Raw genomic sequence first — 18,959 nt, forward strand, 5'->3', positions numbered from 1 at the left:
ACACCTTTATCAATGTAATGGTAGTTGTAGCAGCGCATCTGCACAAGGTAGGGATCCAAGTACACCCCTATTTGGATGATTGATCAATCAGGGCCTCGTCCAAGGAAGAGGGTGAACTGGCAGTCTCGAGAGTAATCCAACTCTTGGACTTAGGATGGATAGTCAATTACAAGAAGAACCACTTAGAGCTGACCAAGTGCTTGGAGTACCTGGGAGTTCTGTTCAACATGTCTGTAGGCCAGGTTTTTCTTCTAGAGCCATGAAGACAGAGGCTCCATAAGCAGATATTAGACCTGTTACTGAGTTTGGCTATGACAGCATAGCATTATTTTTCAGGTCTTGGGGTCGATGTTGGCAGTCATAGAGATGGTCCCTTGGATCAGGGCACACATGAGACCCCCTTCAATATTCTCCTATCTCGCTGGTCTCATCAGACAGACTCGCTTCAGCAACAAACTCTGTATTATGGAAACTCAAATAAGGCGGGAAGATTATTGGCAAACTATCTTAAAGCAAAGAAAAGAAGAACAAAAATTATTGCAATAAAAGATGAAAATGGAGAGACACATACTAAAATTGAAAATATTTTAAGTCAGTTTCTAAATTTTTATAAAGACCTATATTCTAATGAGCCTTATGGAGATAGGGAAAAAGATGGGTTAGAATTTTTGAATCTAATTATTGGACCGAAGGTTCCTGAACATATAAAAGAAGTTTAGAGGAGCCTATATCACTAAAAGAATTAGAAATAGCATTGAAGTCTCTTAGAGTTGGATCCGCTCCAGGTGGTGATGGTTTCACAGTAGAGTTTTATAAATCATTTCAAAGTACCCTTTGGTTTCAAACTACATGCTTATCTCGCTAATCAATGTTGATGGAAAACTTTTAGCTAAGATATTGGCTTTACGATTGGCTAAGGCTCTCCCTTTTATTATTGATATGCACCAAACGCGATTTGTTGCTAAGAGACATTCTTCTAACAATATCAGATTGGCTTTTCATATGTTAAATTTAACAAAAGCCATGATTGATCCGGCTTTCTCTGTCTCTTTGGATGTGGAGAAAGCCTTTGATCAAGTTGAATGGACTTTCATGTATCAAGCATTAGATTGGTTTGGTATAGGTTCAGGATTTATACAAATGATTCAGACGTTGTAAACCTCCCCTGCTGCAAGATTGTACATTAATAATATTTTATCAGAGTGTTTTAATTTGCAGAGGGGATTAGACAAGGCTGTCCATTATCTCCTTTGCTTTTTGATATTGTATTAGAACCCTTGTTATTAGCTATTCAACAAGCAAAGGGGATATAAGGTATTCCTCGTACAGATTGGGAATATAAAATTTCTGCATATACAGATGATATACTGCTTTATTTGAGAAATCCAGAAATTACCATTCCATGCTTGCTTGAGTTGATAGAGAAATTTGGAAAATTTTCAGGGTATAAGATAAATTGGAGCAAGTCAGAAATTCTTCCACTTAATGTGCATTGTACTAAAGGCTTATTTGATTCATTCTCATTTGTATGGAAAGAAGATGGATTAAAGTATTTAGGTATTAGAATAAAAAATACTCTGGAAGACACAATGAAAGAGAATGAAAAATTATTATTAAAAAAATAACAGAAATGTGTGAGCAATGGAATCCTTTAAATCTTTCTTGGTGAGGGAAGAGTCCAAACTATTAAAATGATGATATTGCCTGTGGTTTGTTATCAAATGAGTATGATACGTTTTTTTTCAAGGGTCCTTTTATAAAAGTTAAATGGTATTCTTACAAAATTTGTTTGGCTGGGTAAAATGCCTAGAATTGCCTTAGTATCTTTGCAAAAACCAATTGCAGAGGGTGGGGTAAATTTTCCAAACTTTTATAGATATCATCAAGCCTATATTTTACGCCAGGGTATGTATTGGGTCCTCCCAGAGCTCATGGAAAATATCCCAGATTGGTTGCATTTGGAATGGCGACTCATGTTTCCTATAAACTTATCTCATGTTCTCAGTGTTAAGATGCCTAGAAAATATAAAGAGAACAGAATATTGATGGATACATGGAAAACATTGTGTTATGTCAGTAATTTAACTCCAAATCCAATACACAAATCAAGAAATCAATCTTTAAGGCTTAACTCCAAGATTCAAATTGGCAGTTTTAAAATCGTATGGAAGCATTGGATTATTGCAGGCATACGGACTTTAGGTAATGTTATTTTAAATGGTAAACTACTTGATTTTTCACAGTTGCAACATAAATATGGTCTAAACAAATCACAAAGCTTTAAATGATTGCAGCTGAAGCAGACTATTCAGGAGGGGTTCCCTGAATGGAAAAAATTTTACCAATTAGCATAGGCTGGAATTCTTATGCTTTCAGGCAGATTTCTTGGACACCAGGCCGCACAGTGGTATAAATTGATATCTGGATTTATGAATATAAAACCAAAGACTGGTCTTAGAAACATTTGGAGCATTGAGATTAAGCATCAAATTTCTGCATCTCAATGGCCACGAATTCAGGGCGCCCTGACTTTATGACCTCTCATCAAACTATTCGTCACTGGTCTACCTTGGCTTTACTGAAAGGTAGGGCGATATCTCTTTTTTATAGTATCTTAAGAGATCACACCTTCACTTTTACGCCTCAATCCATGAACCACTGGGGCTCTATCTTAAAGACCAAGCTTTCTGAAATAGATTGGGAACTCTTCTGGTCATCTACAAATCGTCCTCTATTATCCTCAAGAGTCTCGCAATCAATGTTCTTTGTTATGTGGAATGCAGTATGGACTCCGTTTCGAATGTGGAAAGCGAAACTGAAACAAGATCCTACCTGTTGGAACTGTTTGAAAGAGCCTGGAACTCTTGATCACATGCTTCTTCACTGTACTATGGTTCATTCCTTTTGGATTCGTATCTGGGACACCATAAAATCTATTACCAAATGTTCAGAACCTATTTCCATGGACATTATAATCCTTCGTTCTCAACACCCTTGCTTCGCACTATCAAACTGTCCTCCCAAACTCATTGACACCATGTTTGTGACAGCTCTTATGCACATTTTAAAAAATTGGAAATCATCTACATTACTAGACTACACCTTTTGGTGGAACTCTTTGAGCATGTACCATAAATTCGAATCATATGCATATGAAAAAAACATGATATCTCGTTTCTCTACAAAATTGATGCGAAATAAATCACCTTGGTCGTTCTTGGATTCATATGTTCATTCTGCCTCGTAGACACTTCTACCCCTCTCTTTTTCTCCCTCTTTCTTTCTCCTTCTTTACCTTTCTTTTTTCTTTTACTTCATCCTCACTTTCTTTTTTCTTTTACTTCATCCTCTCTGCTTATCTACCCTTTCTATTTCTTTTCTTAGCAGTTTCAAATACTCTGAATGCTTCTTAATAATTTGTTATATGCAAATGAATGCAATTACGGTTTCTTTTGTTTCTACATCAATATTTCTTATTCAATTTTCATGTACTTGAACTGCTTTCTGTATATTATTTATAATATTCAATAAAATTATTGAACTCAATGGCCACGAATTTGGTCTTGGAGAATGAGATGTACAATGTCTGCATCTATGAGACAAACTTGGTTCTTTTTGTTGCATAGAGCATTTTGGACCCCAGTTAGATTACAAAAGTTGGATAGCTCTAAGTCTAATAGATGCTGGCATTGTAATCTGGAAGCAGGGACTTTAGATCATTTATTATACTTTTGTCCCTGTAATTATTGCCTTTTGGAAATCAATTTGGTCACAAATTCATTGTTTATTAGAAAACCATGTAGCTCTATCATATGATACAATCCTATTTGGGACGTCAATGACAATAAAAAGTCAAATTTCATCAAATAATAATAAACTTTTATTAATAATGACAGAAGTCGCCATATTACCAGAAATTGGAAAAATTACACAAGACTTAATTACACCTTCTGGTGGAATTCGTTGTGCCATATATACAAAATGGAAAGAACAATTGCCATACAAAAAGGGAATTATAATAATTTTTAAAAAATTTGGGGGCCATTGATAACTTATTGTAATGATTAGACGCCTTTATACACTGAAAGTATAATTATAATTATAGGAAGCGGGGTGGTATATAATTATATCACAGGTTTAATCAATATTTATGAATATAACACATGTATGATTTTTTTTATTACAATATTTGTGAGAAGGGTGGTTGGGGAGGGAGATAATTTATGTATTTAAGATGATAATGGAAAGAACTTCAAGTGATGTGTATGATTCAATTGATGTAATATTGTGTACTTGAGGTAAGATGAAAAATGAATAAAGAATTTGAAAAAAAAAGCATACAATGAAAGCAGTGCATGCAAATACAGTGGAACCTTGGTTTACGAGCATAATTCGTTCCAGAAGCATGCTTGTAAACCAAATTGCTCGTATATCAAAGCAAGTTTCCCCATAGGAAGTAAGGGAAACTGCTTTGATTGGTTCCACCTCCTTCCCCCACTCCACGAGGCTACCGGCGCTGCTCCATTCTCCCCCCCCCTTGAGGAATCCGACGCTGTTCCAAACCCCTCCACGCGATCAGCTTCCCCCCCTGCGAACCAGCATCCCCTCCCCCCTGCTCGCGTTGCCCCCCCTCTACCACGATCCTACTTTCCCCCCTCCCGAGCATTCAATGGCACCCTTTACCCGACGGCACCAGTGCCGGTGCCCGAAGATCCTCCCTCTTCTGGCGCGGCTGGGCGGTGCGTCGGAGATCCTCCTTCTTCTGGGCTGGGCTGGGCTGGACTGGCTTTGAGCATTTGCGCATGCTCAAAGCCTTCTGGTCTCGCTCTCTCCTCCAGGAGAAAGCTCACTATCCTAAATTTGGAATAAATATTTGTAACAGAACAATTGAAGTGATTCTTTGTTGGGAGATAGAGAATGACACGGTGACAAAATTCATCACCGTTCCCGTCCCCGCGGATAACTGCGGGCAATAATCCCATGTCATTTTTTAGTGTCTATTTCAACCTCAGTCCTTCTACATCAGCATTCTTCAAAGCAAAGCTTGCGGGTTAGTGGCTGTGGCCATTCATACTCTGATTCTTCCCTCTCTCCTTAAAGAATGACATGAAGATGGTTATCCGCGGGGACGGGAACGGTGGTGAATTTTGTCACCGTGTCATTCTCTATTGGGAGACACATTTGTTTAGTTTTCCGTGATGTTTTCTCTTTCTAGTTAGACATAATTTATTTTCAGCTATATGAAAAAGAAGAAATAGATGTTAAACCTCAGTTGATAACTTATTTAAACCTCCTTCCAGTGTTGTGATTTCTTTACAAGGCTCCTTAGATTTTAGATGTAAAATAAATGAATATATTTTGAGAACAGTACTAAGTGAGTGTTGGAGAGAATATGCAAATCTTTACAGGTTTTAGTTAAATTATACCAGCATTGATGTGACTTACTTCTTTAGATTGACTGTGGGCACTGTTGTTACTGTTCCCACTAAGTAGGAATTAATTGCTTTCTATCCTTTGCTGCAGACCGCTTTGGGCTGGGGCAGTCTGGCAGAATTCCTGGCTCTGTGAATGCCATGAGGGTCCTCAGTACAAGCACAGACTTGGAAACTGCTGTTGCTGATGCACTGGTAAGAACAAATGTCTAATCAATATAGGCAGTGCAGCAACTCATTGATAGAAAATACTCCACAAAACGAGTTCTTTGCCATAAATTCTCAGGTGGGAGTCAGGACTTTTGTTTCAGAAAAAGGTGCCTTATACTCAAGAAAAGAGAGCTTACTGCCAGTTTACAACTATTCAATTACTACTGAAAAAGTACTTTAAGGGAACTGAAGATCATGTAGTAACAGCTTCCTGAATTCTCCCATAGTTTTAGTCATCTAGATGAAGTTTGAGATATCTGGAAATTGATTTGCATGATCAAAGGTGTACATCTCTATGGTAATCTTATTGCTGACTCTTCAGATCTTCAAAATTAGCTTCCAGAGGTTAAGATCTCAAGTAATTGCTTTGAAAGATTCTACAAAAAATGAAAAACCAAACAAACTTGATTGTCCTAGAACAGTGGGATATCTGTAAGCCCATGAATAGGTTTTTAGGCATCTCTTGGCATGGGAAGCCAGTGTTTTGCTTTATTTCTTGATCTAAGGTAAATTGACTTTTTGTCAGCACAGGTAATTTGGGAAGACATTAATATGGCTTATAATGGGAAGAACTGAGATAATGAAGTGGAATTTGCATGCTTTTGCATGTTTAGGTCATATATCCCCATACCAGTGATTTTTTTTTTTCCAGGAGATGACACATTCCATTAAGTTTGTTTCTGAATATAAGTTTAGCAAACAGTATAACACAAAGTCTGGAAAAGGAAATAAAACAAAATCTGGCACGTCATTATGTTTGTACTCTGCTTTGAGAAAGAGATCTGTTCAAGTCGTCGTCTTTTTTTTTTTTTTTTCTTTTCTTTTTTTAAGTTGCTGTTTTTCTGTTGTGGGAAAGACCCCCACTTCAGCTTCTGACACCACTCTCTGTGCTTTTTCCCCCCATCCTTCATTATTTTCCTGACTTCAGCTCTTAGGAGACCCCAGAAGCAAGGTACTGGAGCTTTCTTTACTTTATTTCTGCTTCTTGCCTTTATTCCTGTTTAATTTTGTTATGTTGAGGGAAAATGAAAAAGAATTTAGGATTTCTGAATAGCATCTTTGTTTATAAAGAGCAGCTGGTTTGTTAACATTTAATTTCTGCACATACATTTTTAGGAAATAAGTTTATGGGATAGTTTATAAAAATATTCATTTAACTTTAATCAAACCAATTTTTTTCTGCTTTAGTAGATGTGTTAAAACATCAATATTAATGATATAATTCAAAATATCTATTTGGTTGCTTGCTGGCCTTGTTGCTTTTTTAAAATTTATTTATTTATTTTTGCCTTATGCCTCCTTTTTTATACTTTTTTGGTCTGGTATATCCTTCCTTTTCAGATCACTCATAGCCATGAGCCTTCATTTGCATCTATCAGGGGATTTTTCTCCCCGTTAGATCAATCTCTCTCTCACTCTTCCATGTTTGGCCATTGCAAAGGCCGGAAGTTATTCACTAGGTCTCTTTTCAGAACCCTGCATCGCAGGTTCTAAAGCCAGACACAAAGTATCACCTTTATTGGTGAACATGACTTCCTTCTTTCCCTCTTAGTGGCTCTGAATGCAGCATCCTTGGCCAATCTGGGGTACAAAAGACCAAGCCAGAAAGAGAGCTGTGTGATGGCCCACAGAACTGTCACTCAGCTGCAGTGGGGTACCAAGAGGGAGCATGAGGGGCAGTCTGCTCCAGGTGCAGCTCATCGGGGGGTACTCCAGTCCAGAATCCGGTCTTTTCATGCTGCAACCTGTAAGCTTTGGGATGCTGGCAGCGTTAATGAGCTGAACACATCTTCGGAGGCGCGGAAGCTTTCCCTCTAGTGTAACATCCTCTGTAGGGACAGGAAGTTGAAGTAGAGGGAAAGTTTTTGGGACAGCCAAAGGCAGCATGTTCATTTCATTAACGCTGCTGGAAGCTCGAAACTTACAAGTAGCTGAGAGAGAGATGTACGAGAAATGTCGCACCCAGTTGAAAGATGCCAAATTGGAAGGGAGGAAGAAAGAAATAAGGACCACCAGGGAAGGGAAAGGAGAGGAGAGAGAGATGCCAGACCATAGGGGAGGGAGAGGGAAGGGAAGCAGAGAAGAGGAGAGGCTAACCCAGAGGGGGAGGAGAGAGAGATGGAAGGTGACAAATGCCAGACTATGGGATAGGGGATGGGAAGAAAAGAGAAGGGTGAGGAAAAAGAGATGTCAGACCACATGGGAGGGAAGGGAAGCAGAGGAGAGGAGAGATGCCAAAGCATGGGGTAGGGTAGCATGGAAAGGGGTGGGGAGAGAAAGAAGGAAGGAAAGCAGAGGAGAGATATGTCAGAGCATGGAAAGGGGAGGGAGAGATGGAAGGAGACAGTGATGCCAGACCATGGGGCAGGGTGCAGGGAAAAAAGAAGAGAATGGAGAAGGGTGAAGGGAGATGCCAGACTATGGGTAGGAGAGAAGGGGAGGGATGAAGAGGAGAGAGATGCCAGTGCATGGGGTGGGGGTATATAGAAGGGAAGGAGATAAAGATGCCAGACCATGGCGTACAATGGGGTGGGGTGAGAAAGGAAGGAAAGAAGGAAATGAAAGGAGAGACATGACACAGTATGGGAGGAGTCGGAGTCAGGGAAAGGAGAGAGAAAATGGAGAGAGGGATGAAGTTGGAATGAATCATGTAAAAAGGAGAGAGGGGTCACAAGCTGAATGGAAAAGGGAGAGGGTAGACAGTTCATGGAAGGGTCAAAAGAAAGGGCAGATACCATATGGAAGGAGGAGAGGACAGACAGTTAATAGAAGGGGCAATGAAAGAGGGCAGATGCTGGGATGAAAGAGAGTGAAAAGAAAATGAGAAAAGCAAAAACAAGAGACAACAGAGGTAGGAAAAGACATTTTTCTTTTCTTTTTTTTTTTGTTGCTTTAGGATAAAATGGTATTATCTTATTTTCCATCTTTTGTTTTATTTCTATTAATTTGAAAAGTGGTGATTATTTGTCATTTTTTCCAAATTTATATCTGCTACCTTTATATTTTGCACAGTATTAGGGGACTGTTTCTGTGGTGTTGCACTATATGCAGAGTCTGGCTTCTTGGTGGTTCAGTTTAACTTTTATCTACAAAAGCGTATTTCTAATTTTAGTTTGTGATTACTTATTCAGTTCTGGATGAGGGTGTATATGTGTTCTGCGTGAATGAAAAAGACATGGTTTTCTGTTAGCATTGACTGTGCAGGATCGATCTGTACTAATCTGGCTTGTTTAGTTTTGCAATCAGTATATTGATGTTCTAGTGCTCACTGCACCTTGTTGTGCGACTCGTGGATTATTACTAAAAATAATTTTTTCATTAATATAAAGAAGGGGTATTAAAAATTATTGGCCCTGGGTGTCAAATATACTAGGTACACCACTGCTGAGCAGTCTCCCTCATATTTTATGCCCATATTTACGTGCAGACTGATAGAAACAGTGATGAGAAAAGGTACTTTGCAATCATAAAATTTGCCTAAAAACAGTGAGAAAATATCCTTTATAATTTTAACTGCCAGTGGAAGTTTCTGAATATAGGGCTCCTTTTACTAAGCTGCATTAGGTCTTTAACGCGTGGAATAGCGCGCGCTAGACCTTAACGCCAGCATTGAGCTGGCATTAGTTCTAGCCGCGTAGCGCGCGGTAATTTCCTGCATGCGCTAAAAATGCTAGCGCCCCTTAGTAAAAGGAGCCCAAAGTCTTGCTAGCAGTGCAGTAGTCCATATGAGCAGGAATATCTCTCTACACACATGAACTGTTGTCCTTATTTATAAAAATTTATACTACTTCCTTGATTCAATTTATAACCTCAAGTGGTGCACAAATTTATAGTGAGTATTTCAAGCTGCTTTAAGTTGCCCAATTGGGGCAAAGTCTCACGGGTATGTTCTATCCATGGACTTTCCATCATCCTTGTATATGTTTCCTTTTTGAAACTTATGGACACAAAGTACCTGTGTATTTTTGCACCTACTTTGTGCAGGAACTTTTTTTTTTTTTCCATAAATTTGAAAATGTATTTATTAATAAGGATTTAAACATTGTGAGAGTTAAAAGTAGCCCTATGTTAGTGGTTCCATTTCTCCTTAAAACAATGTTAGGAAGGAAAAAATCCATTTGCATTGCTAACCGCTCCCAAATTAATATTTTTAGCTCTGTGGATTTTGTATACATTTAATCGTCTTGACTTTGTAACCATTTTTGCTATGAAGATAGTGGGGTGGTTTTTTGTTTTTTAATTGGCCCAAAAATATAAAATCCTATGAGTATCCAGTTAAAGATAAGTGGATGCAAATCTAAATGAAAGACTGGGTGTTTTTCATTAGTGTTGACGAACTTTATGAAAAATTGATCCTTAAACTTAAGAATTCCTCTATGACTAGAGGGTCAATGAAAATTATAACCTTTTACATAGCAAAATCAATATGTACGTTTTCCATAGTCAGACCATTTAAACAAAACAAAAATAAATTCCCTTGCTTCTAAAAATTAAAATGAATCTCTAAAATTGTACCCTCTGGGCAGAATAAACATAACAGACAAGCCAGAAGTACAGCAGTGTGTTGATGGGTAAGACATAAGTTAGATAAGTAAATCTCAGATTTTTTTAAGTGTGTTTCCTGGGCACTGGAAAGTATCTTATGACATCAGTTGTTGCAATTTTTAGCCTTTTGGGCCAGATAACTGCTCAGATAATTGGAAGTCCATATTAATAACATTTTTCAACTTTTAGAAATGTTATAAATAAAAAAGAAATAATGATGAGTAGAAATTAGATCTGATGGATGGTAGTGATTTCAAGGAAGAATTTTAAAGCATATAGGATAGATTGTAGAAGTGTGCCAGATGACTTGATGTACTGCTAGAATTTCTAACATGCACTGCTGCATTAGCATGCACTAACATGGCCAGTGCATGTTATTTTACTGCAGGTCCCATTTTCTGCAGTGGGACGTAGTTGCTGATAACATCATAATGGTGTTAATGCGCACATGAGTAGATCCAGCCGAAACTTTGTTACACAGAGACTTTTGAAGATCATATTAATATAATTTGTCAATTGCATTTCTGCAGAAGAAGCCAGCGAGGAGGAGATATGAACCGTATGGAATGTACTCTGATGACGATGCCAACAGTGATGCGTCAAGTGCCTGCTCAGAACGGTCCTACGGTTCCAGAAATGGGAGCATCCCACATTACTTGCGGCAGACCGAAGATGTAGCAGAAGTTCTGAATCACTGTGCCAGTTCAAACTGGTCTGAGCGCAAAGAAGGACTTATAGGTCTTCAGAATTTGTTGAAGAGCCAAAGGACACTCAGGTAAATATATATGTGTGTGTGTATATATATATATATATGGACCAAAATCTAGGCTTATATTCGAATATACATATTTGAATATAAACCTAGATTTTGGGGCTAATAAAAAGGCCCAAAAACATGGATGTCTGTTTATATTTGAGTCTTATTATTACTACTACTACTACTACTAATCATTTCTATTGCACTGCTATACATATGCAGATCTGCACATTAATGTAAGAGACAATCTCTGCTCAATAGAGCTTACAATCTAATTAAAAACAGACAAACAGGACAAATAAAGGTTAGGGAATTTATCAATGAGGGAATGATAAAACAAATGGACTTATCACAGGCCTCTCCCTGGGCTTATCTTAAGCCCTGCTGGAACAGAGGTGAGCAAGGCAAGAGCAATCCTCCTAAGCTCCTGGCTCATGTAGTCTTACTACACAAAATGGCTGATGTGAGTTCCTAATTATAATTATGAATTATAATTTTTGGTGGAGTTCTTTATGCCACATTTTTAAAATGGAGCGGGTAATAGCCATACAACAGGGGCATTTTAAGAAATTTAAGGATGTTTGGGAACCATTAACAAAGTATTGTAAAGAATGAATATTGGAATTTTTTTTTTCTTTCTCTTTCTCTTTGAACATACAAGTCCAAGTCGGGAAGGGGGGGGTGAGGATATTTTATGTTTTCTTATGTTTAAGGACAATTGTTGGATATGTGGGAGGGAGGGATATTTGATATGTATTAGACTTTGGTAGAATATTAATTGATGTTAAAGTGTAAAATGATTCTATCTTATACTGCACTTATTGAAAGTTTTAAAAATGAATAAAGAATTTTTTTTAAAAAAAGAGTTTCTACACTACAGTAACCTTGCGAGACTGCCACGAGTTCGGTTTATATTCGAGCCAACCTTTTTTCACCCTTTTGGGGGGAAAGGTTACCTCGGTTTATATTCAGATGGGTTTATATTCAGAAGTCAGGATTTTCCAATAGATTATGGGGCTCATAATCAAAAAATCAAGATGTCCTATCAAGTATTGTTGTATAACTAACTACAAACAAGGTGGTATGCCAATCCCAATCCTTTTCCCTTTCTTCAACTGATAGAGGAGATGTGGTGGTTCGAGCGTTCTGTTGAAGTTTTCAACCCGTTGTAATTTGGAGTGACTTCTTTTCTGTTCTAAATAATGTTGTCATTCTTTTCTTTTAAATTTTGATTGTAAATCACATTGTCCTTGTATAAATATAGGCAGTATACTCTATATAAAGTTTTAATAAGCATAAACACAGTACGGAACAAGCCCACAACATAACAGTCTGTACTAAGGTTTTACTCCTTTTGTTTTTGCAATATTATATGTTATATTACTTTCCACTCAACTTGACCCCTGACGATAGTACTATGAACTATCACTAGGGGTTGGCAATGCCGTTTTGAACCCAGCATCAGCAAGGAGCAGTCATGACTGGGGATCGCTTCTGCTCCCATGTACTATAGTTTAGTGACCTGATGCTCCAGGGCAGCAATGAATAATGCTGTTTGTGAGGTTGATCACAAGCAGTATTATTTAAATACCACTGGACTGATTAACTTGGGATATTAAGCTGTGATAAAAGCCTTACTTGTATAGCACCTTAATAAATACATCCTTGAATATTACTTACCCTTTCTGAGCCACATGAAACTGTATGCCCAGGGATGGCACAAGTTCAGTGGTCAACTGTTCAGGATACCGGCAAAGAATATGCACGAGAAAAATCTGTGTGTGTACTGCTTCCATTGAATGGGAACCTACCTCATATTTTTTCACTAGGAATATCCTGAAAACCTTTGAAGATTGACCATTTGCATCTCTGATCTAAGTGGTTTGAGATGGGTTTTCAGTCACAAATTTTCTATGCAGGTTGCAAAACAATTCACTTCTTTCCCTATTTTTGGCAGCTAATAAAATTGTATGAGTCCTTTTATACCAAACTTTATTGATAATACTTGTAGGATCTATTGAATTTCAGAGCAACATATGTTCCTAGGTTCAGTAGTTCAACTGTGGAACGATAAAAAAAAAAATGACTCCACAGCTACCAGCCCTCTGACTTACTACCTCTTTTACAAAGCCGTGCGGCAACAGCCCCGAAGCCCTTTAAATCTCTATGGGCTTCGGGGCCGATAGCACAGAGCAGCCGCTAACGCGTTTTGTAAAAGAGGCCGTTAATGTAGCTGGCTTTAAAAGGTTTGAGAGATTAAAGAAAGTAATTTGACCAAGAAACATTAAGTTTTTTAAAATATATTTTTCTTTACAGGTTGCATTTCCCTTTCCTTCCTTTGACTGCTTTCTCACAACTCCAAACATCAGACTTAACCTCTATCTTAACTTGGTAGGCAACCTCTTTCAGATTAACATGTTGACAAGGGAAAGGTTACTACTAATAATAAATAAATAATCCATTTATTTATATACCGCAATACCTCACGGTTCTTTAATATGTGTTTCCTAGTCGAGTTGAATTGAAAAGGCTTTGTGAAATCTTCACCCGGATGTTTGCAGACCCCCACAGCAAGGTGAGCAAAGCTGGCGTTTTTCTTCTATTGCATGTTAGTGTATGCATGACATTTTTCTGACTACTTTTAACTAAAATCCACAGTCAGAATCTGAGAGGCGGGTGTAATGGTGTTATAAAATCCCTGCCAGTAAATACTAGCATTTACAGAAATTTCTGAAATGAAGGGGGTAGAGTGCTGTGTATAGCATTTTTGTGATCAAGTACACACAGAAAATAAAAGGTGGTACATTTTACCTTAAATTCCCTTGTAAATATATAATAATGTACCAAGCTGCTATTTTGGGAGATTCTTCTCATTAATCTGCTTTTCGGCTGCCAGACAACCCTACTTAGAGTTGTCAAATGAGTAATATAGAGGCTCATTTTCAAAAATGAATGTCCAAAATGTGGCATAAAGGGATAGATGACCATTAGAGAATGACACGGTGACAAAATTCATCACCGTTCCCATCCCCGCAGATAACCGCGGGAAACCATCTTCATGTCATTCTTTATGGAGAGAGGGAAAAATCAGAGTATGAATGGCCACAGCCACTGACCCGCAAGCTTTGCTTTGAAGAATGCTGGTGTAGAAGGACCGAGGTTGAAATAGACACTAGAAAATGACATGGGATTATTTCCCGCGGTTATCCGCGGGGATGGGAACGGTGATGAATTTTGTCACTGTGTCATTCTCTAATGGCCATTTTTCTCACCAAATTCTTCAGATTCACTATTTTCGAAACCTGTTTTCTAGACTGATTTCCGTGATGCTTGTCTTCAGTGTGTCTAAATCTCAAGGAGGTAGGTGTGTTAGAGACGTGGTTTGGTAGGACTAGGAAGGTTTCTGCAAGAATCAAACATTTTAGAAAATGTTTAGGACACAATTTAGACATTTGGGCCTAAACCTGTTTTAACCATGAGTAAATGCCAAAAGAGGGTCAAGCTGACCAGATTACCACTAGAGTGATGAAGACATGACCCCTTCTCACCTCTCAAAGATGTGAATGAAACTACATACAGATATTATGGCCAGTCCTAGTAGAGCAGCAATCAAATCTCTTGAGTAGCCTGGTGGTTGGACTCTGGCCCATACACCATTCTAACTACTACACTTATGGTGGACTATATGAGCCTTCCAAAATCCATCCAGATCCTACTGTACCTACAGCATAAAGGCTATTGGTGTGGTATACAGTTGAGTCCAGTAGGTTTTGCGAGGGCTTTGGAGAGTTTATCATACAATATAAGAGGGTTATGGTGAGATATGCATCTTGGCCTTTTTATATGAAGTTTGCTGCAGTGCTTCGTAAGGTGCTGCACTGCTCTGCTGCAAAGTTTATGTGGCCAGTCTACTAAAACTGCTGGCCCCTCCTTCATCCCAATGGCTTGTTTTGTGTGTGTGTGTGTGTGGGGGGGGTTGTGGATATTTGGTTGGTTGTTTTTTTTTTTTTAATGGTTCGAAAAGATAGATGCACTGAGGACAAGCACATCTGAAAAATGATCATTTTCAAAACAAAAAATAGATGATTTTCTGTTTCAAAAATGATTATGTTCACTGCTAGATTTGTGTGTGTCTTCCACAAAACATTCAAACTCGCATTTGGACATCATATCGAAAATGCCCCTCCATTTAACTTTATAAGAGTGTGTGCTTTGAAAACAACCTTAGATTAGAGAGAAATACTTGAGTACCTGAATGTAAACCGCTTAGGCCAGGGGTAGGCAATTCCGGGCCTCGAGAGCCACAGGCAGGTCAGTTTTCGGGATATCCACAATAAATATGCATGAGAAAGATTTGCATCTCAAGGAGGCAGTGCATGCAAATATATCTCATGCATATTCATTGTGGATATCCTGAAAACCTGACTGGCCTGTGGCTCTTGAAGACTGGAATTGCCTCCCCCTGGCTTAGGCTATAAGTGGTATATAAATACTAAAAAAAAATAAATGTCTGCTTCTCTGTTAACAGTAGGCCTTCTTTTCTTTAAGATGGAGGGTTTTTTTTTTCTATTTTCCTTTCTATCTCCTAAATTGTATTGGATCCTATTACTCTGTGGACTTCTGGTGATACCTGAAAATTGTTCCATTCCTTTTATAATTACACACTTGGGTTTTGATTAATGTGGTGATTATATTGAACACTCTGTTCCTTTTTTGTCAGCTTTCTGTACAAGTGAGAATTTACTTATTTTTATTATCAATAATGCATATAAATACAAATTTTTTAAAAAGAGACCATGAAAGGTGGCGTTGCGTGTGAGGTATCACTTATCTCTTTTTCTTGCATTAATAGAAAAGTAATTCTTCCATGAAAAAAAGAGATAAGGAAAACCAAAGAGGATGATAGTCATGAGAAAAAAAGAGTAGCCAGGGAAGGCAGAGTATTTGCTTTAGTTAAGGGACCTAATATGAAAAGCAACAAGAAGTTAGAGAAATGAGATGTGCAAGTTGAAAGAAAAGTGAAAAGGCACAAGAGGCAGCTTGAAAGTCACGGGGATCCATGGCCAGTCACTTCAGCAGTATTAGTCCTGAAGGTAGAAGAAATTTTACAAACACAAAGAAGTTGTACTTGTGTGTATTAATTCATTATAAGCTACTAACAGATGATTTGTTTTGTTGCATGGTCTGCTGTGTGGTGGAATTCTCAACAGAGAGTAAGTGTTTTTGCCTTTTTTTCTTCCTAATCTGATTTTTACATTATGACATGTACAGCATTAAAGTAAGGTTTATAATGGGGAAAAATCTCTGATCGGTGATTGTCCATATAACAAGGGGCTCTTTTTCAAAAAATGAAAACGTCTAGAAGACACAATAAAACAGGGGAACCAATTCCACAAAAATCGAACAAGCAAGAGCAAAGTGGAAATGTCCAATCAGAATGGTGCACAAAAAAGTGTCTTTCAACTCATCTGATAAATCCAGTGATCTTTATTCATCCAAACCAATTCAAACATCCAAAGCAACTCAATGACTCGACATGATCATGTTTTGGCCATCCGGCCTGCATCAGGAGTCTTAGGAGTCTTTGGGTATCAAATGGTCTTTAAAATAACAAGTGGACTAAAGTAAAATGTTCATGTTGTTGCTCCGAATCTATAGCTTTGGATGTTTGAGTTGCTTTGGATGTTTGAATTGGTTTGGATGAATAAAGATCACTGGATAGGAGCTTCTACATGATGGGGGGGGGGGTCGGGAGGCTGTGGGGGTGCGAGCGGTCCTTCAGGGTGGGGGTGCGGGTGGGGGTGTGAGTGCATGCGAGCGGTCCTTCGGGGTGGGGGTGCGGGTGCGTGCGAGCGGTCCTTCGGGGTGGGGGTGTGAGCGGTCCTGTGGGGGGGTGAATCGGACGTCGGGTGGGGGGCATCAGGCTTTCAGGGTGGGGACAGGACTTCAAGGGGGAGAGGAGAGTCGGGGCGGGCGAAAGGAGAGTCGGGCGGCGATGGGAGAGTCGGGGCAGCATGCGCGGTATATAAAATTTTTTTTACATATATTTCGGTTTCCCGCGCGCTATACCCGTGTGCGCGTTTTACACAGGTGCGCGTTATCTATGTGAAAATACGGTAATCTTAATTACACATTCTGGTGGAATTCGTTATGCCATATTTTTAACATGGAAAGAGCAATAGCGTTACAAAAAGGGAACTATAATAATTTTATAAAGATATGGGGGCCATTGGAAAAGTATTGTGATGAATAGATATAAACTCTTTTCTTTTCCTTTTCTTACTCTTTTTTAGATTTATTTAGCACACTCAAGTGGGGTGGGTGGATTTGGAATGAAATTAAAAAAGTTATGTTATGATAAATGCATAATATAGTATAATGTATGCTTGTTGGGAAATTGATGAAGGGTGGGTGGGTGGGGATTTTTTATACTATTAGATTTTATGTGTTAGAGATTACAGTGCTATATTGGAATTATTTATGATATATTTTTGTGCATTGGCTATTTGATTTAAAAATGAATAAAAATATATAAAAAAAAAAAAAATTGAATCAGATTGGGCAGACTGGATGGACTATTCGGGTCTTTATCTGCCGTCATCTACTATGTTAATTTTACAAAACACCAAGCTTTGAAGAATAGAACAAAAATGACTTTGAGATGTAGGGCTTTAACCTCCTGAACAAATGCAACGGAAAAAAAGAGGATTGAGCAACCTGTGCCATTCTACTTCTACTCTGTACTCCTTGTTGGGAGAGTTTTATGGTTGATCTAGAAATGCACATGTGAATGAGTAATTATTCTTTATATAATTTACATACAATTGACTTCTCTAGGAATACTTGTTCTCCTTGCCCCAGGCCTCGGAGATCTGCAGCTAGGTTCTAGCAGCCGCCAGTACCAGAGGGGGCAACCTGCAGGTGTAAATTAAGGGATAGATACACTAAGTCAGTCGGTAATACCAACCGGATTGCTGTTGGCCGATTCTCTGGCCAATTGTGGAACAGCGATTGATGCGCTACCAAGTTTGCATTCAAATGATTTGCACGCAAACCCGACAGATCAATCGCTCAGTGAGCGATTGACACATGTGCAGAGTCCTAACAGCAGTGATAGGGAAGCAGCCTCCTGTCACTGCTGTTAGGGCTTCTTTCTTTTTTTTTTAATGTGGTTACACACGCACAATCTGCCCCATAAAAATAAAGAATAAAGCCCCTCCCCCACATACACTGATGGCCCTCCCCAATGCTCCTCCCCCCATGAACTGGACACGACCCCCCCCCCCATGGCAGCAAAAATGGCAGGAGGGTTGCCTTCTCCCTCCTGCCTAGCCAAATACCCCCACGCTATGCCCCCAACTGGTCCTGGACCTCCATGCCACTGACCCCCCAACCATCCCCTCCCCTCCCTTCCTCCTGAAAAAAAAGACAGGAGGGATGCCCACTCCCTCCTGCTTCCCCAAACCCCTCCACTTCCCGAACCCCCCCCCTTTCCTAGATGGTGAGAGCTGGAGTGAAGCACGTGCCTCCAGCTCCAAGCCCCACCCATGGAAAATGACAGGCCTTCCCCTCCCCAGTGCACTTCTTTATCCCATGTAATGCACAGGGAGGGGCTTAAGGTCTGACACCTGAACAAATCAGGACCTTAGACTCCTCCCTCTATATCCATCCTCTGTAGCTGGTTTTTTTCTGGTAGCTAAAACTCTTGGGGGGGGGGGCGGGGGGTTTGGTGTTTTTTTCTTTGCATTGCCAAGTGATGATAGTGCATCAATTGCTTGACTACTTTGCATGGGGTTTTAGCTAATTTGCATGGCTGGATTGGAAAATGGGCGATCAAGGGGAAAAACAGGCTGTGAGCCATTTTGTGCATCGGGTCGGTAAAAGTGATCATCGCTAAAGCTATGAAAACAGGTTTAGCGACAATCGCTGACTTTAGTGCATCAAGCCCTAAGTGTACAGGAGCAAGATCATAAAGAATAAAACAGATTTTACTACTACTACTGTTTATCATTTCT

At 39.0% G+C, this 18,959-nt stretch overlaps 1 protein-coding gene across 11 annotated transcripts in view; it reads left to right on the forward strand.

The window, feature by feature from the left end:
• The window catches only part of CLASP1 (cytoplasmic linker associated protein 1), a 506,270-nt gene that overhangs the window by 329,640 nt on the left and 157,671 nt on the right, over window positions 1-18,959 (forward strand). For 3 of the 11 annotated variants that reach the window (XM_033944379.1, XM_033944384.1, XM_033944387.1), the window contains exons 22-27: window positions 5,524-5,627; window positions 6,571-6,594; window positions 10,718-10,962; window positions 13,261-13,335; window positions 13,456-13,519; window positions 16,155-16,157. In XM_033944379.1, the coding sequence (XP_033800270.1) occupies window positions 5,524-5,627; window positions 6,571-6,594; window positions 10,718-10,962; window positions 13,261-13,335; window positions 13,456-13,519; window positions 16,155-16,157 (515 nt within the window). The remainder of the gene's footprint in view (window positions 1-5,523; window positions 5,628-6,570; window positions 6,595-10,717; window positions 10,963-13,260; window positions 13,336-13,455; window positions 13,520-16,154; window positions 16,158-18,959) is intronic. The other 8 variants (XM_033944381.1, XM_033944385.1, XM_033944389.1 and 5 more) reach the window with 4 other exon arrangements.

The sequence above is a fragment of the Geotrypetes seraphini genome, chromosome 5 (genome assembly GCF_902459505.1).
Source record: "Geotrypetes seraphini chromosome 5, aGeoSer1.1, whole genome shotgun sequence".
Lineage (NCBI taxonomy): Eukaryota > Metazoa > Chordata > Amphibia > Gymnophiona > Dermophiidae > Geotrypetes > Geotrypetes seraphini.